The sequence below is a fragment of the Pelophylax lessonae genome (assembly GCF_965119305.1).
Source record: "Pelophylax lessonae genome assembly, chromosome: 4".
Classification (NCBI taxonomy): Eukaryota; Metazoa; Chordata; class Amphibia; order Anura; family Ranidae; genus Pelophylax; species Pelophylax lessonae.
This window is the reverse complement of record NC_138771.1, coordinates 569675619-569699281: the sequence shown is the minus strand read 5'-3', so window position 1 is coordinate 569699281 and position 23663 is coordinate 569675619. Positions and strand designations below refer to the sequence as shown.

The 23663-nt window shown below is 43.7% G+C and overlaps 1 protein-coding gene across 4 annotated transcripts in view; it reads right to left on the bottom strand.

Annotated features, from left to right (window-relative positions):
- Nucleotides 1–23663, bottom strand: part of LOC309551983 (inositol polyphosphate-5-phosphatase A-like) — a 76054-nt gene that overhangs the window by 11976 nt on the left and 40415 nt on the right. For all 4 annotated transcript variants that reach the window (XM_082252722.1, XM_082252724.1, XM_082252725.1 and 1 more), the window contains 4 exons: nucleotides 16450–16513; nucleotides 13597–13700; nucleotides 6494–6546; nucleotides 5808–5927 (listed from right to left, as the gene is read on the bottom strand). In XM_082252722.1, the coding sequence (XP_082108848.1) occupies nucleotides 5808–5927; nucleotides 6494–6546; nucleotides 13597–13700; nucleotides 16450–16513 (341 nt within the window). The remainder of the gene's footprint in view (nucleotides 1–5807; nucleotides 5928–6493; nucleotides 6547–13596; nucleotides 13701–16449; nucleotides 16514–23663) is intronic.

Genomic DNA, 23663 nt, shown 5'->3' with positions numbered 1-23663 from the left:
GGGTAGCCCTTTTCTTAAATTAGAAAATACTTTGTGAAAGCTGGTATGATTTACGAATACACATCAGCTTTGTTTAAGGCTTTGTTTAAAGTCAGAACTTATATTAGGGGTTAGGCTGGTGTTAACATCAAGGATTAAGGTGTTTAGGTTTTAAAGTTAGGTATAGGAAGGAGATAATGTTTTCGGGATGATTTAATAGGTAAGTAATAGGGGAAAAATTAGGTGTTAGGAATTAAGTGGTAAAGTATATTTACAATAATTTTTTTAGGATTTTGGATATACTGTAGTAGGGAAGGGTTGAAACTTTTGTCAGATAGTAAATGGTTGTCTATGTCCCTTTTGGAAAGATTCACCCTTTTTATTTGTCCTGATTGAACAATGGTATCAGGATCAAACAAGATTAGAAATTGAAAATTCTGCCGTTACCAAGATGAGAAGATCGAAAATATTTCAATAAGAATGTGTTGCAGTTCTAAGGGTTTTAGCTGGTGTATTGCTTGTAGGGGTTGGTTTACCAAAGCTGGGGAGTGCAAAATCTGGTGCAGCTCTGCATAGAAACCAATCAGCTTTTTTGTCAAAGCTTAACTGAACATAGTTAGTGAGGTTGAAAAAAGACACCAGTCCATCCAGTTCAACCTATGATGTGTGTGTGTGTTTGCTTTTAACCGTACATTGTATACCCCTGTATGTTGTGGTCTTTAAGGTGCCCATCTAATAGTTTTTTTAAACTATTGATGCGCCCTGCTGATACCGCTGCTTGTGGAAGAGAACTCCACATCCTTACCGCTCTGACAGTAAAGAACCCTTTACACAGTTTAAGGTTAAACCACTTTTCCTCTAGTTTTAGTGAGTGGCCCCGTGTCTTATTGAATTCCTCTTCTCTGAAAAGTTTGTTCCCTATGCTAGGGTCACCAGTACGGTATTTGTACAATGATATCATGTCCCCTCTCAAGCGTCTCTTCTCCAGAGAGAATAAGTTCAATGCTTGTAGTCTTTCCTCATAGCTGATGTCCTCCATTCCCCTAATTATCTATGTTGCTCTTTTCTGGACTCTGTCTAGTTCCAGCACATCCTTCCTGAGGACCGGTGCCCAGAACTGGACAGCATACTCAAGATGTGGCCGGACTAGAGTCTTGTAGAGTGGGAGAATAATCGTTTTATCTCTGGAGTGAATCTCCTTTTTTATACATGCCAGTGTTCTGTTGGCTTTGCATGCAGCAGCTTGGCATTGCATGCCATTGCTAAGCTTGTCTACTAGGACTTCCAGATCCTTTTCCATCCTAGATTCCCTGCGTTTGTATTTGTGGCACTATTATTTTTTTCAGGTCTGCTTGTAAGGTTACCACATCCTGCATAGAAGATATTGGCCTGCTTAGCCTAGCATTGTCTGCAAATACCAAGATTTTTATGGTTATCCCATTCTCAAGGTCGTTTATGAATAAGTTAAACAGGATTGGTCCCACTTTCCACACTCAACCAATCCGAGTACTCCCCATTTATCACCACCCCTTGAGCCAGTTTTCAATCCAGGTACTCACCCTATGGTCCATACCTACATACCTTAGTTTGTACAGTAAGCGTTTGTGAGGGACTGTGTCAAATGCCTTTGCAAAGTCCAGATACACCACATCTACAGGTCTTCCTTTATCTAGATGGCAGCTTACTTTTTCATAGAAGGTTAATAGATTGGTCTGGCAAGAACGATTGTTCATGAATCCATGCTGATTACTACTAATGATACCGTTTTCATTACTAAAGCCTTGTATATAGTTCCTTATCATTCCCTCCAATATCTTACAGACTACTGATGTTAGGCTAACTGGCCTATACTTCCCCGGGATATATCTTGGCCAAGCTGAAGTTATAAGCTGACTAGGCTAACATGCAGAGCTGTACCAGATCTTGCACTTAAGTTTTGGAAATCAACTCCTGTGTAACAGGACAATTAGGCTACATTCACATGGGTGTATAGCCAAGGTTCAAATCCCAGCAGCGGGATTCAGCTGATTCCTGCTGCTGGGTTTGACAGTTGTATGCTGATAGCAGCGGCCACCAAGCTTCTGCACTGTAATGACAGGCTGTTGAGGGCCGCAGTTATTAGTACCTGTTCGCACATCCAGCGATCACCTGCAGCTGAGATGCACCCTGTGGCTAAATGCCAGAGCAAATGTAGCGTAAAGGGCCATACACACTATAAGATTTTCTGAAGACTTTTTCCTTCAGATTTACCTTTTCTATGTAGTGCAAGGGCCTGCCAGCTGTGGCGTAGCGTGGGGGGTGCAGGGGGGGCAGCCGCACCGGGCGCAACATCTGGGGGGGCGCATCTGCAGTGTCACTCTGTCTGTCTGACTCTGGCATACACAGTTCACACACTGTCTGCGGCTGCCTCCATCTTTAGGCTAGGAGATCTCCAGCGCGTCCGCCCTAGGGCTGAAAATGGTGGGTCAGGGCGGGGCTGGACTGTGCCTCACCTGTCCATTGGTGTAGGGTGGGGTGGCGTTGCAAGCCAAGCCCCGCCTATGCCGCCTCTCCTCGCTGCTCAGTCAGTTTAGCAGCGAGTGTGTCAGCAGCCTGGCGCTGTCACAGAGTGGGTTATCACCTGATTAGAGCCAGAGGCTCTAATAGGCTTCAAAAAAGGGTGGACCCGGGGCGCAGAGCAGTGCGCCCCCCGAGCCCACCCATTGTGTGAGAAATAGCGAATGAAAATTCGCTATTGTCACAAGGATCCTCCTCCTGGCCAATCAGGAAGCGGGTCCGAGGCAACTAAGATTAACTAATCTAGTGGAAGAGACTCGAGTGCTAAAATCCCGCAGGTTAGGGGGCGCAAATTACTTGCCTTGCCCCGGGTGCTGACAACCCACGCTACGCCACTGCCTGCCAGATTGCATACAAATTGAAAGTGTTTAGGTTTGACCTCATATTATCTGGTTTTGGTAAATCTAAAGGAAAAAGTCTTCAGAAAATCTTATAGTGTGTATGGCCCATTAGGTGAGCTGCAAGTTTTGACTTAAGTCTTTAGAGCCAAAAGCTCCACACCAAAAACTGTCCTGCCCGCACAGTTACTGAGGCATCACTGAGACCTGACAATCATCAATTGATTTAGGGACACCACAATCATAACCATGTGGCATGCTTTAACCACTTTGCCACTGAGTACCGTAGTACTACTGAGGCAAAGTGGCTCGTTATCGTCTGACGACGTAGACCTACGTCGTCAGACACTCCTCCTTGTGGGCGGCGCTCGCGCGCCGCCGGAGGCTCGCTCCCGCTGTATTCAGTCACAGCGGGAGTCGGGCCAGGGGAGGAGCAGCGGCGATCGTCGCTGCTCTGCCCCGATCATCGGGGATCTAGTGTGTTTACACAGGCGGGCGGATCTCCCAAGTGACAGGGAGTGACAGATCGGAGTGTTCAGCATAGCTGAACACTCCGATCTGTCCCTGGCTCACACAGTCACCTCCCCCCCCCCCACACGTCAGTAAGCACCAGGCATACATTAACCCCTCCCTCTCCAATAAAATTAACCCCTTCCCTGCCAGTGTCATTTTTACAGTAACAGTGCATATATATAGTACTGATTACTGCAGTAATGTCACTGGTACCCCCAAAAGTGTCAAAAATGTCAGTCAAGGGTCCGATCTGTCCGCCGCAATGTCGCAGTCCCGCAAAAAAAATCACAGATCGCCGCCATTACGCGTTAAAAAAAAAAAAACACCAAAAATGACAGAAATCTTTCCCTTTGTTAGTAAACGCAATAACTTTTGCGCAAACCAATCAAAATACGCTTATTGTGAATTTTTTTACCAAACATAGGTAGCAGAAAACAAATTGGCCAAAAAGTTTAAAAAATTTTGATTTTTACATTTTTTTGGGGGGAAAAAAATGTGAAAAATATTGTTGTTTTTTCAAAATTTACGCTCTTTACGCTGTTTATAGCGCAAAAAGTAAAAATCGCACAGGTGATCAAATACCACCAAAAGAAAGCTCTGTTTGTGGGAAAAAAAGGACGTAAATTTCATTTGGGTATGGCGTCGCACGACCGCGCCATTGTCAGTTAAAGTCGCACAGCGCCGAATCGCAAAAAGTGGCTCAGACGTAAGACAGCAAAATGCTCTAGTGGTAAAGTGGTTAAATTAAAGAAATTTTTACAATTCATACTCCTTCATATAGATTAAAAATGTTACTAAACCCAGGATCCTGCATTCACTATATCTGGTCTCCCACAGTACACAGAACATGGAAATGCAATTATTTTACTAAATATAAACTGCTAACTATCTTTTCTCATCAGCAGAATATAGCAGTCTTGCGACTTCTATTAGTGTCTAGCTGAGCACTGGTTAAAGCTTGTAGGAGGAGTTTTCATTCTCCGCTGACTGTCCTATGAGGCTGCATGACTCATGACCCTCTGTCTGGACAGTGCTGATTGGCCATGTGCTGATCACATACACCCTTCCAGAAAAAAAAAAAACTCTCAAACAATACACATCAAACCGGGCATGTGCAGAGCAGAGTGCCTCCAAGGATCTGTACTGTCAGCAGATATAGAAAAGACAGGATCAAACAGCCTTTTTACACAATGCTTAGGATTAACCCCTTTGGTTCCAAAGTGAGCAAAACACACATGCATAACTGCATATACAGACTGATTTTACTGTTGTGGGTTTAGTAACACTTTAACATCTCAAATACTGTTAACACATGTGATTTCTTTCTTGGTGACATGGGTGAAATAGCCTATAGAGGAGGCTCTATGGGCATAGGCCACAGTGGCGTAGCGTGGGGGGTGCAGGGGGGGCCGGCCGCACCGGGCGCAACATCACGGGGGGGCGCATCCGCAGTGTCACTCTGTCTGTCTGACTCTGACATACACAGTTCACACACTGTCTGCGGCTGCCTCCATCTTTAGGCTGGGAGATGTCCAGCGCAGCCGCCCTATGGCTGAAAATGGCGGGTCGGGGCGGGGCTGGACTGTGCCTCACCTGTCCATTGGTGTAGGGTGGGGTGGCGTTGCAAGCCAAGCCCCGCCTATGCCGCCTCTCTTCACTGCTCAGTCAGTTTAGCAGCGAGTGAGTCAGCAGCCTGGCGCTGTCACAGAGTGGGGTTTTTTTTTCTAATCACCTGATTAGAGCCAGAGGCTCTAATAGGCTTCAAAAAAGGGTGGACTCGAGGCGCAGAGAGGTGCGCCCTGAGCCCACCCATTGTGTGACAATAGCGAATGAAAATTTGCTATTGTCACACGGATCCTCCTCCTGGCCAATCAAGAAGCGGGTCCGAGACCTGCTTCCTGATTGCCCGAAAGGCGATCACATGCCATTGGCCGAGGAGGAGGCGGGAGGACTCGGAGACGCGGGGAACTGAGGAAAAGCCGCCGCTGCAGGTAAGTCTCTCTGGTCTGTCTGCAATGAAAGGGGGCACGATGATCTCTCTGCATTGAAGGGGGGCACACTGGTAATTCTGCATTGAAAGGGGGCACGCTGGTCTCTCTGCATTGAAAGGGGGCACGCTGGTCATTCAAACTTGTATTTAGATGCATTTTACTTTAATTACATCAGTATTTTCATAACAAACAATACATGTGCTTAGTGGGTAAGGGTTTCTTTACCTAATCTAGTGGAAGAGACTCAAGTGCTAAAATCCCGCGGGTTAAAGGGCGCAAATTACTTGTCTTGTCCCGGGTGCTGACAACCCACGCTAGGCCACTACGGCCATCATTCATCTGGAGGCCTAAACACAGTGTGCTTAAACTAGGAACGTGAGAATCATCGATGAGCAACAAAGCCACTTTACTTTTTTAAGCTGTGTGTTACCTAGTGAGTACATGGGTCAAGGCTCTTCTACGGTTGGAGCTATATACAGAGGGCGAGCAGTCAGATGAGACAAGATTTGAAGCATCATGGAACAGGTGAAGGTTCACAAGATCAAATATCCTAAAACATAAGAAAAGACAATTATGCAGCTGACCTGAATAAATAAGGGTATATCCTAACAATAATGGAGCAATTGTCAACATGTTAAGATTATTTCCAGGGACTGATGCTGAGCAAATGTAACTAAATGTGTCTTTCACAATACTGCTGGGGAAGACCATAGAATTTGAAATACCAAATTAGATTAAATTGTAATTTTTTTTAAATAAATGTCTTCTGCTTAATGTGCTGGGTCCTAGTGTGAGACAAATGAAATCTAGTGTGTTACCCACCACTGTAACCCAGACCTTATATAAGACTGCATTGTATCACTACAGGTAAAGTATGAACTCATATACAGCAGCAGGGTGACATGTCTGTAGTGGATCAAGCCTCAGGGAAGTGCTGGGATCAAGGGTTGCTCATTACTAGAGATATGAGTCAAATACAAACACATTTATCACAGCAATTGCCAGCACACAGCAGAATCACATTGCCTTGTGATATGGAGCACTTGGCTGTTATTAGCTGCATGTGTTAGAAAAGCATGTGACAAAGCCATTACCAGGGGACTGGGACATACATACCGGTTGTGGACTAGCCAACGTGTCCTCATGAATCCCTTGCGAGTCCAGGGAAACTGCAGCAGAAATAAGGACAATTATAGAAATTCTCCAAGCACTGTGTATCTAAGATGGTCATACAATATAACCTACTATTTTTCATTTTTATTTCCACAGTATCCATGCTTCTATCAGGTGCATGTGCTTACATCTGTTCTTGTATGTGGCAATTCTCTTTCGAGTCATTGCTGGGGGCTCAGAACCATAAAAACGCTACATGATGCTCTGATCTTGCACAAGATGTAAATAAAACAAAATGATTGCATCATCTAAAATAGTATTAGATGGACTTTAGGTAAAAGTTTGCTAAAGCTGAGCGCTACCTAATTAAAGTGGAACTTTAGTCAGAAAATGAAGTCCTGCTAGATCACTTCATGCTGGTCCCTTTTGCAGGTATAGCTATGTAAAACATTAAAAATAAGTGTCTATACTGTCTAAAATCCAGAAACATGCTGTCTCACAGTACTCTGCATATGCTCAGTTGCTCTCTATTTTTATGCACTGCTGAATTTGTAGTGGTTGATCTGCTGACAGCCTAAAGATTTACTGCTGCTCATGGGCTCTAGGCTTCAGCAAAATGGCAGCTTCCAGCAAGAAGAAACAGGAGCAATGCTAGAGCCAATTTACATCACACGTTAATGTTGGTACCATACTTATGAATATGGAATGTACAGTATCTCACAAAAGTGAGTACACCCCTCACAGTTTTGTAAACATTTTATTATATCTTTTCATGAGATATCATTGAAGAAATTACATTTTTCTACAATGTAAAGTAGTGAGTGTACAGCTTGTATAACAGTGTAAATTTGCTGCCCCCTCAAAATAACTCAACACACAGCCATTAATGTCTAAACCGCTGGCAACAAAAGTGAGTACACCCCTAAGTGCAAATGATCAGATTGGGCCCAAAGTGTCAATATTTTGTGTGACCACCATTATTTTACAGCACTTCCTAGCCCTCTTGGGCATGGAGTTCACCAGAGCTTTACAGGTTACCACTGGAGTCCTCTTCCACTCTTCCATAACGACATCACAAAGCTGGTGGATGTTAGAGACCTTGCGCTCCTCTACCTTCTGTTTGAGGATTCCCCACAGATGCTCAACAGGGTTTAGGACTGGAGACATGCTTGGCCAGTCCATCACCTTTACCCTCAGCTTCTTTAGCAAGGCAGTGGTTGTCTTGGAGGTGTGTTTGGGGTACTGCCCTGTGGCTCAGTCGCCGAAGGGAGGGGATCATGCTCTGCTTCAGTATGTCACAGTACATGTTGGCATTCATGGTTCCCTCAATGAACTGTAGCTCCCCAGTGCCGAAAGCACTATGCAGCCCCAGACTCTGACACTCCCACCATCATGCTTGACTGTAGGCAAGACACAATTGTCTTTGCACTCCTCACCTGGTTGTTGCCACACACACTTGACACCATCTGAAACAAATAAATGTATCTAGGTCTCATTAGACCACAGGACATGGTTCCAGTAATCCATGCCCTTAGTCTGCTTGTCTTCAGCAAACTGTTTGCGGGCTTTCTTATGCATCATCTTTAGAATGCATGCCATGCAGACCATTTTGATGCAGTGTGCGGTGTATGGTCTGAGCGCTGACAGGCTGACCCCCCCACCCCTTTAACCTCTGCAGCAATGCTGGCAGCACTTATATGTCTATTTCCCAAAGACAACTTCTGGATATGACGCTGAGCACGTGCACTCAACTTCTTTGGTCGACCATGGTGAGGCCTGATCTGAGTGGAACCTGTCCTATTAAACCACTGTATGGTCTTGGCCACCATGCTGCAGCTCAGTTTCAGGGTCTTGGCAATCTTCTTATAGTTGTTTTGGAACTACATTTCCCATGATGCTCATGCACTCTGCAGTGTAGTTGAGCATCATGGGAAATGTAGTTCCAAAACATCTGGGGTGCCAAGGTTCGCCATCACTGGCCTAGGCCATCTTTATGTAAAGCAACAATTATTTTTTTCAGATCTTCAGAGAGTTCTTTGCCATGAGGTGCCATGTTGAACTTCCAGTGACCAGTATGAGAGAGTGAGAGCGATAACACAAAATTTAACACACCTGCTCCCCATTTACGCCTGAGACCTTGTAATACTAAGGAGTCACATGACACCGGGGAAGGAAAATGGCAAATTGTGCCTAATTTGGACATTTTCACTTAGGGGTGTACTCACTTTTGTTGCCAGCAGTTTAGACATTAATGGCTGTGTGTTGAGCTATTTTGAGGAGACAGCAAATTTACACTGTTATACAAGCTGTACACTCACTACTTTACATTGTAGCAAAGTGTCATTTCTTCAGTGTTGTCACATGAAAAGCTATAATAAAATATTTACAAAAATGTGAGGGGTGTACTCACTTTTGTGAGATACTGTATGTCCCTTGCTAAAGAAAACTATTTTTATCAAGTTGTTATGGGTAAAGTTCCGCTTTAACAGTTACAATATAAACAGTTAGGTCATATATATTTGGACACAGGCATAATTTTCATACTTTTAGCTCTGTATGCCATCAGAATAAAATTTAAACGAAACAATCTAAATAATTTTGAAGTGGAGACTTTCAGCTTTAATTCAAGGGGATGAACATGAATATCAAGTGCAAATTTTAGGAACTGAAACCATTTTTATACACAGTCATTTTCAGGGGCCTAAATGTAATTGGACAAATGAATATAATCATAAATAAAATGTTCATGTTTAATATTTTGTTGAGAATCCTTTACTGGCAATGACTGGCTGAAGTCTGGAACCCATGGACATTACCAAACTGGGTTTCCTCCTTTCTGATGCTTTGCCAGGCTCTAACTGCAGCTGTCTTCAGTTGTTCTTATGTTTAGTTTTGCTTTCAGCATGTGAAATGCATGCTTAATTGGGTTGAGATCAGGTGATTGACTCGGCCATTGCAAAATATTCCACTTCTTTTCCTTCAAAAGTTCCTGGGTTGCTTTTGCAGTGTGTTTTGGATCATTGTCTTCTCTGTAAAGCGCCTTCCAATCAACTTTGCTGCATTTGGCTGAATCTGGGCTGATAGTATATCTCTAAACACTACAGAATTCATTCCACTACTTCAGTCCTCTGTCACATCATCAATAAACAACAATGACCCAGTGCCACTGGAAGCCATGCATGCCCATGCCATCACACTGCCTCCACAATGTTTTACAGATGACGTTGTGTGCTTTGTATCATGAGCTGTTCCAAGCCTTCGCCACACTTTTTTCTTCCCGTCATTCTGGTACAGATTAATCTTAGTTTCATCCATCCAAAGAATGCTTTTGCAGAACTGATCTGACTTTTTTAGTTGTTTTTTTGGCAGTCTAATATGGCTTTTCTATTCTTCAGGCCTATGAATGGTTTGCACCTTTCAGTGAACCCTCTGTATTTGCTCTCGTGAAGTCTTCTCTTGATTGTAGACTTTGACAATGATACGCCCACCTCCTGGAGAGTGTCCTTCACTTGCCTGGATGTTGTGCATGGGTTTTTCATTACCATAGAGGGGATCCTGGAATCATCCACCACTGTTGTCTTCTGTGGACATCCAGGCCTTTTTTCTGTTGCCAATGCATTCTTCTTTCCTCAGAATGTACCAAACTGTTGATTTGGCCACTCCCGATGTTGCTACTATCTCTCTGATGGGTTGGTTTAATTTTTGAAGCCTTAAAATTGCCTTTTTCACTTGCATGGGCAGCTTCTTTGAACGCGCGATGTAGGTTCAAGGCAATAGATTCCAAATGCAAATACCACACTTAGAATCAACTGCAGACCTTTTATCTGTTAAACCGATGAAGAAATAACAAAGGAGTAGCCCGCACCTGGCCATGAAACAGATTTTGATTCTGAATTTGAATTGTCCAATTACTTTTGGTCCCTTGAAAAAGGGGGGGGGTGGCTTTTCTTAAGAGATGTAATCCCTAAATCCTTCCTCCGATTTGGATGTACATACCCTCAAATTAAACCTGACAATCTGCACTTTCAGCCCATATCCATTATATAACTATAGCTTGAATGTGTTTTGGTAAATATCTGAAAAAAAATCTAAAATCTAAAATTGTGCCTGTGTCCAAATATATATGGACCTAACTGTATATAAAAACTATTTTACTTGAAAAAACATTTGCAATTCTGCTTAGCCAGTCCTGCGTTGCAAGAACCCAATGTCAGAAGGCACAGCTAGGTCAGTGACCTCGAATTTCTCTGTTGCAGTGAAGCATAGCAACTTGGTCTGTAAAGTGAAGGGGCAAAACCACACTAATAAGGCCATCATTCTGACCTCACTTCCTGTCAGCAAGCTCCCAGAGATAAACTGACAGCACTGTGTTAGGTAGTAGAGTCTGACTGCCTCACAGTGTTGGCCCTGCCTACTCCAGTGGAGTCTTGTTTTATAGAATATCATAGAGAGCAAATATAAAGACAGGATTAGTTATTTATCCTAGTTCTAGTTTTACACATGTGACATTTTTAGGTACATCGTTGGATTCAGTACATAATTGGAATAAACCATTTTTGTTTTTTGTTTTTTTTGTTATCTATCTGGAGTTTAGCTTTAAGTTCCCGAGTTACTGTATAGTGGTGGAAAATTGACAGAGAATAATATACCTCTGTGTGAGTTACAGTGTACATTGTGGTAACAATTCTTATGTCAATACAGTCTGTATTTAATATAAAGCGGTCATTGAGATTTCTTTTACATAAAAATTAAAGTTGACTAAAAATACCTTTAATAACCCAGCAATAAAAATGTATTTGCTCTAATGAATTTGAAACTTCCATGCTCCAGAAATATGTCGGACATGCATGCGCAGGTAAATGTCAATGCACCTTGGTCAGAACAAAACTGTGTGGGATTCCATGTGTACAGGGCCCCGTGTCCACAGGGTCAAGCACCAACCAGGCGCATTACAGCCAATATCCGCTTAAACATCAAGTCCATTGTGGCAGGGCCTGGGTACCATCTATCTTAGGTCTCCAGCTGTAGGAATGGATCCGGATTACCAAACTCTTGATCCCTGCTGGAATCAGTTGAGATTCTGGTAGTCATCATCTTACAGACACTGGAGAAAAACCTGAGGAACTTTCTGAGTAGGATCAACTGGCACCCTGACTGGGTACCTCCGTTGACGGATGCTCCTAGTGCTTCCCGAGGGTTCCAAGCACTCCACCAGACACCATAACCCCCTCAGACCCCACGAACCACCGCAGCTTGGTTGGGATCTCGCCGTCTCCTACCCCCCCCTGGACCTACGACAAGGCTTCAGGTTCCAGGGGGTGAACCTCTCTTTCCCCAGAGAGTGAAGCAGGAACAGGAACAAGCTCTTACAAGAGCTTAGTGATTATCCAAGGGAGTATGAAGAGCATAGCAATCCCTTGTAGCAGATTCCCCCAATAAGAGTCAGGACTCTAGATTGAGGGTGAAGTAGAACTCAAGGTTTAATGGTACAGCTGCTCTTTGATACAGTTTTCCCCCACAAGGTTACCGCTCAGGTGGACCTTGTGGGGAAGAGGACATGAAATTCACAATCCAATAAAAACAGAGTTTTACACTCAGTCACTTCCATACAGCGTACACAATCCCTCCCCTCTGCCTGATTACATTATCATATGCAGATGAAATTGTATACAGAAACAGAATTAACCTGAACTAATTATCTAGCCATCTGGACAGAACAATGTGAGGTCATTAACATTTAACAATGGGACAGGCAGACTTAACACAATACACATTCCATCTCAAAACAGACAATAGGACAAGACTGCCAATGACAGTCTGTCCGTCCCCTACATTGAAGTACATGGAATACGCATTATCTCAATACACAAACAATAGGGAAAGCTTGTCTCTTACATTGAAGGACATGGAACAGAAGCCAATGTGATTAGCTCTTTCAGCATGTTCAGAATCAAACAGCTGACAAATATTACTGTCCCACTTGAAGCGATTCAAACTATTAAGTATCTGTCTTTCAATCCCAGTGAAGGTGAATACCATCACAGAGGGGTTATATAGGGGGACATTCTATATGTTCTTTATGACAGTGTCCATTCACCTATAGGTGGCACATAACCCAGGTAGTCATGATTTATAGCCTGCTCTGTGTCAAATTAATTAAGGGTCCATTCACACCAAGTGTGTGTTGAACACAGATCAACGCACATGCATTGATGTGCATTGACATGAAGCGTTGTGATGCATTGCATGATGTTTTAGGCTACATTTATGCCTGCATTTTGGCGTGACAGTGTGTACCTGTGAGAAACCCAGCAGTGTGTCCTGATGAATAGTTGCAGGAGGCACAGTTACTGAAAAGAATGAGAAGCTCCCAACTCCTGCAGCTAATTTCAGCCACTTGCATGAATTTGCTATTTGACGATTACCAGCAAATGATCAGCCCGGACGCATAGGTGTAAAACTGCATTCTCTGCATTAAGGTAAAAAACACCCCACTTTATGTCCTAACCCTCCTGTTTCTAAACAATTACCTGATTCCTGTCACTGGCCCCAGCCCCTGCTGCTGTCAAACAAACTCCTGTGAGGAGGGAGCGTGAGTATGCTTTACCAGCACTGTCTGTGTCTATGGATGTACAAAGCCTGGCTTGGAATGTGCACCCATGGATGCCTTCTCTGCATGTGGCTTTCCAAGGAGGCACCTGGAGCAGTGAGAAAATAATATCGCCGGTGGGGGACTGCCAGAAAAGCAAAGGAGGGTGTGTTCTGTGCAATATTTATGCATAGAGCAGGCAAGCATTATCACTTTTAAATTGATTTCATTATTAAAAAATAGACTTTAGTATCTTTATTTCATTCCCCATCTTCTCTGTTCAGAACCAGGACACAAAGGAAATGCCTGGTACTTCTGAGTATGGGGGAGCATATGACTAACCTATATGACAACCTTATGTGAGCCACAAGTCCAGGAAGAGGGAGTGAAAGGAAAAAAGGTACAGTTATCTGGGGAGGTCTCAATTAAAGTGAACCAGTTACTTTTCAATTAATAAAACACACATTCTCTTTGAGCCACAACATATTTGTCTTGACATTTGTAGGCAGTTCATTACCTCGGACCAGAAGTCCTGTGGGAATCTCTCCTTGTGCACAATGTGGCAGTCTTCAAGAGAGCCCATATATATGGTCTGTCCAGACAGCGAGATGAAATTCTTGTCTGAAAGGGAAAAAAGGGGAAAGGTAAAGACATTTTATGTAGTAGCCCACAGTGACAACCAATTAGTTGCTTTCTTTTCAGATTTTTAGAGCAGGTTAGAAAATTAAGCAAAACTTTTATTTTTGACTTCCTTGAGATAGGTTAAGTCATACAGCCTCCTAGGAAAAGATGTAAACTGATAACACCCTGAACGTTATTAAAAAGTACCTGTCATTCAGTAGTAAATCAAATGCTATAAAGGGGAACAATAAAAGAGGAAAATGCTAAACATTGTTCTAACACAGGGGTGCCCAACCAATGGCCCGAGGAGCCCTCTGATGTGGCCCTCGACCTCCTGCTCTGGGATGGCTAGTTGGCAAGCCCAGATCATGGGTTGCTGAACCCACCATGCCAGAGCATTCGTGTTGTGAATTAAGCAGCTGGTAGAGGAAGCAAATGGCTGAAGAGCAGAACTGCATAAGCTGATGCTTCCTGTATAGCGCCGGCTCCTGTCACAGGCAGGGTGATAAAAAATGCACTCTGCTTGGGACAGCAAATGCTGGCGATACCTGAATAGAAGAATGTTATTAAAGGTAAATTTACTACTAAAATCACAGTATATATATCTGTTCTGCAGTGGTTACTGGGCTGCTTTAAAACTGATCCGCAGATGCAGCGCAGTGCACCTGCAGATTACCTGCACTGAGCCATACACTTCTGTTATTACATGTAGGTTTGGTGTACTTTCAGAAAGTGCACCACACCTGCAGGATATAATAGAAGTCTATGGCAAAGTGCAGCTAACCTGCAGGAAATCCACAGCTACACTGCGCTGCACCTGCGGTGTGGGTAAATCACAGCGCATCAGTGTGAAAGCAGCCTTGGGCCCCTTTCAAATGATCGGTCCAACCCAATCGGACCCTCCATTTGCCTCTATGGAGCGGCAGATGTAAACTGACTTGTATCGGTTTACATCCGCCTACCTAAAAAAATGGAAGGGGATCTGTCCCCTTCCGTCTGGGCGGATCAGAGGGCTGTGTCCGTGTCCGCTCTACATATGTGGAGTGGACATGGACCTGTCATTCTCTTGCTCCACTCATTGTGGCCCGCGATGGGTTACCAAGTCGCTTAAGTGGCCCTCGCTCTTCAAAAGGTTGGGCAACCCTGTTCTAACATAAAGTATTTTGTTTACTTTGGAAGTGTTATTTTCCTATATGTGGGGACTAGTATGTTAGGTTGTGGAATTAAAGCAGAGATGAGGATGCTAAAGAAACTATCGGATGTGAGAATTATTACTTGGTTTTAGTAATCCATCAAAACACATACATACACAGCACTTCCAGGAAAGGAACAGAATTGACATTGACATGTTTCATGTTACAAGCACTTAGACGTATCTACGGCTAAGCGTTTTAAGAGCAAAATGCGTCAATGTTAGCGCTGTTCCTTTCCTGAAAGTACTGTGTACTGTATGTGTCTGATTTGATGGATTGTTCCTAATGAACTCCTGCGATCTTCTACATATTTGAGTGCGGTCATTCACTTTAAACTTTGTTTGCAGGGGTTCAACAACGTACTGCAGAGCTCTGGAAAAATAAATTACTTTTCTCTGCAGGTGGGGAGTAGGTTTTAAAAACATGCATGCTGATCCTCCCCAATGATGGAAAGCTCTAAAGGTGGTGAGAGACCTTTCACAAAGTATAGGTGTAAGCAGGGGCAGACTGGCAACCTTCAACCCAGGGGGCAAGTACAAACCAGATGCCCATGGTGCAGCGGCTTGGCCTGCTCCCACTCTCCCTCTTCCCGCCCTCCTCCTGACCCCCATTCAAAGCTGAAGCCCTGCTCCAGGTACTTTTTACTCACCGGCTGTATCTGGGTTCCCAACCTTGCCAGCAGGGGGTGGTTGGGGTGAGCTGCGACAGCTCATGTGGGGCTTGCCAGGGGAGGAGATTCCCAAGTGGGGCATGGAACCGGCCTCTGCTCAGACACAATTTTCCCACACTCAGTAGGACAGTGGCAAAGACTTTTTACTTCTCTTCACCAGGAATCCTTTAAGCATGTCTGTGGCAGAAGCAGTGCAGCCTTTTTACAGGACATCAGAGTGGCCCAGGGGGCAATTGCCCCCCTGCCCCCTGGCCCAGTCCTCCCCTGGGTGTAAGCCTATGGCAAAAAAGTTGGAGCAAGCAAGAATTTTTTTCTATGGATGATGGGATGCCACACTAAAAGTTTGCACAGAGTGCAACAGAACCTAAAGCTCTGCTTCCTTTTCTAAGACCGGCACACAGGAGATATTAGTTTTCAAAGTTTTCCAAAGTAAAAAGTTGCAACCCAGTCTTGCTATATTAATTATAATAGGGCCAGTCAGCCCCATCGATACATTGGAGACCATATTGCCACCCTTCACATATATACAAGGAGCAGTTGGTACAATGTATGGGCAAACGTTTGTGGACACCTTACCTAAAAGAGCTTGGTGAACATCCCATTCCAAAGCCATGGTTATTAATATGGCGTTGTCCTCCCTTTATGACTAACAGCCTCCACTCTTCAGGGAGGGTTTTTCACTAGATTTTGAAGTGTGTCTTTGGGAATTTGTGAGGTCAGGTACTATACTGGATGAGAAATTATTGCTTGTTGTCCGTTTTCCAGTTACCTACAAACTTTACTAAACTAGACATATACACAGTGAATTTACCTTTCTATCTATTACACAGTTATACTTTATTTATTGTGGTGCAGCACACTTGCAATGCCAGCCTCTATTTCTTACCTTTAAAGTCATAGATCTGAACCGTACGTAGAGAGCTATGTATAAAATAGACAGAGCCAAGAGCCTGAAAAACAAACATTGTAAGAGATGTTATAACACTGTCTACAATGAGCATAAAAGGGTTAATGTGGTGATACTGGGGTCTCTAGGAGGGCAGGGGTTAATGAAGTAACCTTTTATAGGTTACTCATAGTCTATTCCATAGACAAGTGTATAGGTGAAGACATCAGCCCCCCAACCAGCCCTAGGGGGCACACTGGGACCTCCCATCTTCACTGCTCCACTTGGTTGATTAATTGGGAGCCGGCGATCAATAAGAGGCAGAAAATTAAAACTATTTTTAAGAGATTAAGTCGTTTAACAGCTGTCTGGAGCTATGTCAGAGAGGGATACCACAGAGACAGGGAGGGGAGGAAAGAAAGCGGAGGAGGAGGGAGGGGGGGAAGGCTGGGAGAAGTACACAGAATATGAATTTAGGGAAGGTGCATACGGGACTACAACCCAACCAATCTGTTTCCTATAACCCTATGAAATTCTGCACCAGGCATTGTGTCTGTGCTATGGTATAGTATGTTTTGCACCTTTTTTGCTGGGTAACTGTTCACTGCATATATTCATTCATAAAAAAGAGGGATAAGGCATCACACAATGTAGAGGCTCCTTACATTCCTAATAGATACTGTACAAAACTTCTATGAAAAAAAAGGGGGGGGGGCAGTGACAATGAAGTGCTATAACCTTTGGCAACCAGTAACATTACATCTTTTACCAGTTCAAAACTCATTAACCATGGATAGATGACTTCTGTTTTTTTTTCTACTGAAGCTTATTGCATTGCATTATTGCTTATTTGCCCTTATACATAAAGTCTACATGATGTTTAGAATAGAGCAAACGGCAATAATCTGCAGGTAAACGTGGCAGCCAATCAACTTTAAAACGCTCAGGATAATCTAAACAAGGAAAGGTGATTTCTAATTGGTTGGTGTTAGATTACTCACTTTGCTGACTGATTGTTTTTATATGAAGGTCATTCTGCTTTATTTTTAGCGTGCTACAAAATGACTGGTGACGGGTTGTAACCCATCACAACCAATCCGGAATCAGTTTTAGAAACTCAGTGCAGTGAGGGTAAAGAAAGTGGTTGTCCGATTGGCTGTTTGTGGTTACTACACATTAGTGGTCTTTGCATCATTATTAACTGGGGTCAGGTATAATGAAGGGACATAAGAAATCGAAAAAGAGACATTTCTGGAGTTATTGCTGATTTATTATTCAGGATACAGAAAGAAAATTTTATGGACAATTGCCCTATGCATCTTTTTTGTCTATCCTGCCTTTTATAAATAAGCCTACTAAAATGGGGAACATGGCCAGTTAGATACTTCAGGAACCACATAAAGTCCCATTGCCCTAAATGTCCATGGAGCCTACCAGGGCTCAGACAGGCACTAAGAGATTGAGAGAAGCGTCTGGCAGAGGAGGGGTTAACAGAGTGATGCTGTGCGAGTGGAAGGGGGTGCAGAGACTCTCAGACATGTTCATAAATCAGAGTCTCGCACGAGAGAGTCGCAAAAATATAGAGCACCAAATAATTGCCTATCAAAAGAGCGTTAATAACCAGGAGTGAGAAGAGAAAGAGACAGCGCTGCCTGGGGAGAGGAACGGTGCACGCCAGAGAGGGAGAGACAGCTGACAGAGGAGAGAAAGCCACAACTCATGAGAGAGAGTCTGGAGAGGGGAGAGACACATAGACAAACAGACAGGTGGGGAGAGAGGAGAGAATACTGACCAAAGAAAGAATGAATGTAATTCTGAGGAAGAGACAGTTTACTGGACAAAATAGAAGGACTGAAGAGGAAGAGACATCTGACTGGAGAGGATAGAAGGACTGGAAAGGAAGAGACATCTGACTGGAGAATAGAAGGACTGAAGAAGAAGAGACATCTGCATGGAGAATATAAGGACTGAAGAGGAAGAGACATCTGACTGGAGAGGATAGGAGGACTAAAGAGAAGGAGACATCTGACTAGAGAATAGAAGGACTAAAGAAGAAGAGACATATGACCAGAGAGAATAGAAGGACTAACTAGTAACAAAGAGACATCTGAGTGCTGGGAATAAAATTATTAAAACAGGAAGAGAACTGCTTGGACATAAAAAAGGAATAACTAGTGAGGAAGAGACAACTGACCAGAGAGAATAAAAGGACTAACTAAAACTTAAGACACAGCTGACTGGAGAGAAGGAAGGATGAACTAGTAATGAAGAGACAGCTGACAAAGAAATAGGACTAACTAGTGAGGAAGAGAGCAATGACTGGAGGGAATAGAATGACAAACCGGTAAAGAATAGAGCAAAGACTGGAGGGAATAAGAGGACTAACTAGTGAGGAAAAGAGAAAAGAATGGAGGGAATAGGAGGACTAACTAGTGAAGAATAGAGTAAAGACTGGAGGGAATAGAGGGACTAACTAGTGAGGAAGAGAGCAAAGATTTGAGGAAATAGAAGGACAAACAAGTGAAGAAGAGAGCAAAGGCCGGAGGGAATAGAAGGACTAACTAGTGAGTAAGAGAGCAAAGACTGGAGGGAATAGAAGGACTAACTAGTGGGGAAGAAAGCAAAGACCGGGGGGAATAGAAAGACAAACTAGTGAGGAAGAGAGCAAAGACTGGAAGGAATAGAAGGACTAACTAGTGAGGAAGAGAGCAAAGACTGGATGGAATAAAAGGACTAACTAGTGAGGAAGAGAGCAAAGACTGGAGGGAATAGTAGGACTAACTAGTGAGGAAGAGAGCAAAGACTGGATGGAATAGTAGGACTAACTAGTGAGGAAGAGAGCAAAGACTGGATGGAATAAAAGGACTAACTAGTGAGGAAGAGAGCAAAGACTGGAGGGAATAGTAGGACTAACTAGTGAGGAAGATAGCAAAGACTGGGGGGAATGGAAGGACTAACTAGTGAGGAAGAGGGCAAAGACTGGAGGGAATAGAAGGACTAACTAGTGAGGAAGAGAGCAAAGACTGGAGGGAATAGAAGGACTAACTAGTATGGTAGAGAGCAATGGCTGGAGGGAATAGAAGGACTAACTAGTGAGGAAGAAAGTAAAGACTGGAGGCAATAGAAGGACTAACTAGCGAGAAAGAGAGCAAAGACTGGAGGGAATAGAAGGAATAACTAGTAAGGAAGACAGCAAAGACTGGATGGAAAACAAGGACTAACTGATGAGAAAGAGAGCAATGACTGGAGGGAATATAAGGACTAACTAGTGGAGAAGAAAGCAAAGACTGGAGGGAATAGAAAGACAAACTAGTGAGAAAGAGAGCAAAAAATAGAGGGAATAGAAGGACTAACTAGTGAGGAAGAGAGCAAAGACCGGATGGAATAGAAGGACTAACTAGTGAGGAAAAGAGCAAAGACTGGAGGGAATAGAAGGACTAACTAATGAGGAAGAGAGCAAAGACTGGAGGGAATAGAAGGACTAACTAGTAAGGAAGAGAGCAATGACTGGAGGGAATAGAAAGACAAACTAGTGAGAAAGAGAGCAAAAAATAGAGGGAATAGAAGGACTAACTAGTGAGGAAGAGAGCAAAGACCGGATGGAATAGAAGGACTAACTAGTGAGGAAAAGAGCAAAGACTGGAGGGAATAGAAGGACTAACTAATGAGGAAGAGAGCAAAGACTGGAGGGAATAGAAGGACTAACTAGTAAGGAAGAGAGCAATGACTGGAGGGAATAGAAAGACAAACTAGTAATACAGAGACAGCTGATTGGACATAATACAAGGGCAAAATAGTGAGGAAGAGAAAAGAGACCACTGACTAGAAGATAGAAAGGGATAGCAGAACCTATTCTGAGGCGGGCTGATGATTTTAAAAATACAGAAGCCAGTGATGTGCGATGGTCAATAACCAGACGGATTTAGACATCTGTGATCAACAACCAACCCATCAGACACCCCAAAAGACTTTGTCTATGCTGGATAATTTGTTATTATTTTAACCTTACACTAAAACTGATGAAAGAGGTGTATGGCTGAGTTCTCACTTACATAGGTATAAATACGGTATGCATGTTTAAGCAATCTGAGCACTTATTATAAAGGGATTTGCGGGAAATAAATGTGGGTGATCAAATTATACCTGCACATCCAATTGCTGCCTACCTCTAATGTCTACAGTAAGCAAAAAAATAAAAACCTGTACACAAAAAAAATCGAATTCTTTTATACCACTGAGTGCTGCTGCTTTAAATGGTCCTTGAAGCTTAAGACCAGTAAGTGGGGCTGCCGATCATGCAGCACTGTGATTGGCACAGTGCTGACATCATTGCTAGCCTGTCTTACCAGCTTCCAATCGTTGATAGTTGCCTGTGAGCTGTCCAGAACAGCTCAGTCACAGTTCTGGGGGATCCAATGGGATAGACCTCAGAGACACATTGACTCAGGGGCGGAGCTAGACTTTTAAAACAGGGGTGGCAAGGTATTATTTTGGGGGGTCACTATATTGCGATATTTTTTTGCGGTGGATCCTCTTCGTCACACATTTTTAGTAGTGCAGAGTTACTACAGCGTGCCCCCATTCAATGCAGAGTTACTACAGTGTGCCCCCATTCAATGCAGAGTTACTACAGCATGCACCCATTCGATGCAATGACCAGCGTACCCCCCCCATCAATGTAGTGACCAGGCCAGCATCCATCAATGTAGTGACCAGTGTACCCCCCCATCAATGTAGTGACCAGCATGCCCCCCATCAATGTAGTGATCAGCGTACCCCCCATCAATGTAGTGACCAGCATGCCGTGTCCCCTTCAATGCAGACCAGAGAGACTTACCTAAGGTAGAAGAAGAAGAACACAGCCTGACACATCCATCCCACAGCTAGTTCTCTTGACTGAGCGGTGAGCGCGGCACAGCGAACCAATCACGTAGTGAGTAGCGGCACAGCGAACCAATCAGGTGTGCAGGCACGCGTGATTCGTTAGCTGTGCAGCTGCTCACGGCGCCGCTGCTGCTCACCACTCAGTCAGGAGAACTAGCTGCAGGCGCCCACGTTCTATCGTTCAGCTAATGAGTGTAATGTTTTCAGCGAGCGGGGTGGCAACAGGGGTGGCAAGGACTTCGTCTGGGGTGGCAATTGCCACCCCAGCTAGCCCTCTGGCTCCGCCACTGCATTGACTGGGTGTTTAGGCCTACACACCATGCTAATGCATTTATGCTTATTGCTGTAATAAAAAGATTAAACTAAAAATAAATGAGTAGTATGTATATATGTGTAGCACTGCCCCTGAAAGATCTGCTAGATATTCACTCTGCGGGTCCCCCTGGTTACCAGCACATGGCTATAAGAAAATGCAATTTCTTATTTCCACTTGGCTCACACTTCAATAATCAGTCCAGGGGTATTTGGTTGTTTTTTTGTTTATTTTATAATGGGGATAGGAGAAGGTAATAGTGGGATACTCCAATGAACTATTCACAGTATTTGAGGACTTCTATCTTCTCCACTTTGCTTATAGATGTGGAACAGCCAGGCTGTAAATTCATCCTGCCACTTTGGATGAATAGGAATTAAGTCTCTTGGTTCCTTTAATACGACTTGGTGGACAATCTCTTATCTTCAGGACACTCTCCCTAGTATCCTCTCTTTCTGCTGACACCTGTCCTCTGACAATCCTATAAGCAGGGGTGGCCCCCCTCAGGTCAGGCCCCTTGACACAAGTCCATGTACTGACGATATTGCAGTCACAGGGTCTCCAGTTCAGCTCCTCTCAACCACTCCTCTGGCCCTCAGGACAACCTCCAGCGTCTGCATGGCACCTCTACAGAGGAGGAAGCAGCCACCCCTTCCCTCCAGGACTCTGCTCTCCAATGAAAGACCCCCTCAGCACATGTTGCTCTGGCTTTTATACAGTATCCCAGAATGGATCAATGTGACCTGTCCTCTGCCAATCATCAGGACTGTATCAAAAGCCTATGCACCCATGTATCAGGTTTTTTCACACTGTCAAACAAACCTCCGTATTGGACCAGGGTGAAACACTCTCCAGACTGATTGAATCACATACTGAGCACAATGAGCAGACCTCACTAACAGATCCTGCTCTCTGGTAGGTAGAGAACAATATTGATTTACATGCAGCCCCTCTGGTAAGCAGACAGAGCTCAAAACTATACTTCTCTCTCACTAGCGCCTACCTAGGAGGGTGCTACATATGCAAGAGCATAGTTGCCTCATCACTGCACAGAAAAACTTTACAACACTCCTCAAAAAACGTAAAAAAATTAGCCATTCAGGGTAAGGAAACAAGCATACCACCATACCTACAATACATGACTTGGTGTCTCAGTGACCCTATACCAGCCAGAGTAAAGTTGCAGGTATGCTCTTGCACACTACACAATCTCACTCATTACCTTAAGGCTGTCAATAAAAGGGCAGATAACAAAGGCAATGAGATAAACGCATCCTCAAAAGTTATTACAAAGAAAGAACGGTTGCTTTTTTCATAAATAACACTTTTGTGCTCTGTGCATTAACTAATATTATGGCTAAAAGTTAGTGATCATGAATGGTAGCTGTATCTACTGTGTTTGAGGAGATTTGGAGGCCTTGATACATTATTTTTGTGTATGCAGAAGCTCTTCATGATGCATGAACGCGACATCATTACACAACACCCCATGATGGCATCAGTCGCCCCAGAGTGCTGACCTCAACCCGATAGAACACCTTTGGGATGAATTCAAGCAGAGACTGCGAGCCAGGCCTTCTCTCCAACATCAGTGCCTGACCTCACAAATGCGCTTCTGGAAGAATGGTCAAACATTCCCTCAGACATAGACACACTCCTAAACCTTGTGGACAGCCTTCCCAGAGGAGTTGAAGCTGTTATAGCTGCAACCTTATATTGAACCTTATATTGAACCCTACAGACTAAGACTGGGATGCCATGTGTGAGTAAAGGCAGCCGTCCCAATACTTTTGGTAATATAGTATATATATATATATATATATATATATATATATATATATTTACATACAACCTCCACCCCTTCAACCTCTTTAGCAATGCTGGCAGCACTCATGCGTCTATTTCCCAAAGACAACCTCTGGAGATGACGCTGAGCACATGCACTCAACCTCTTTGGTTGACCATGGCGAGACCTGTTCTGAGTGGAACCTGTCCTGTTAAACCACTGTATGGTCTT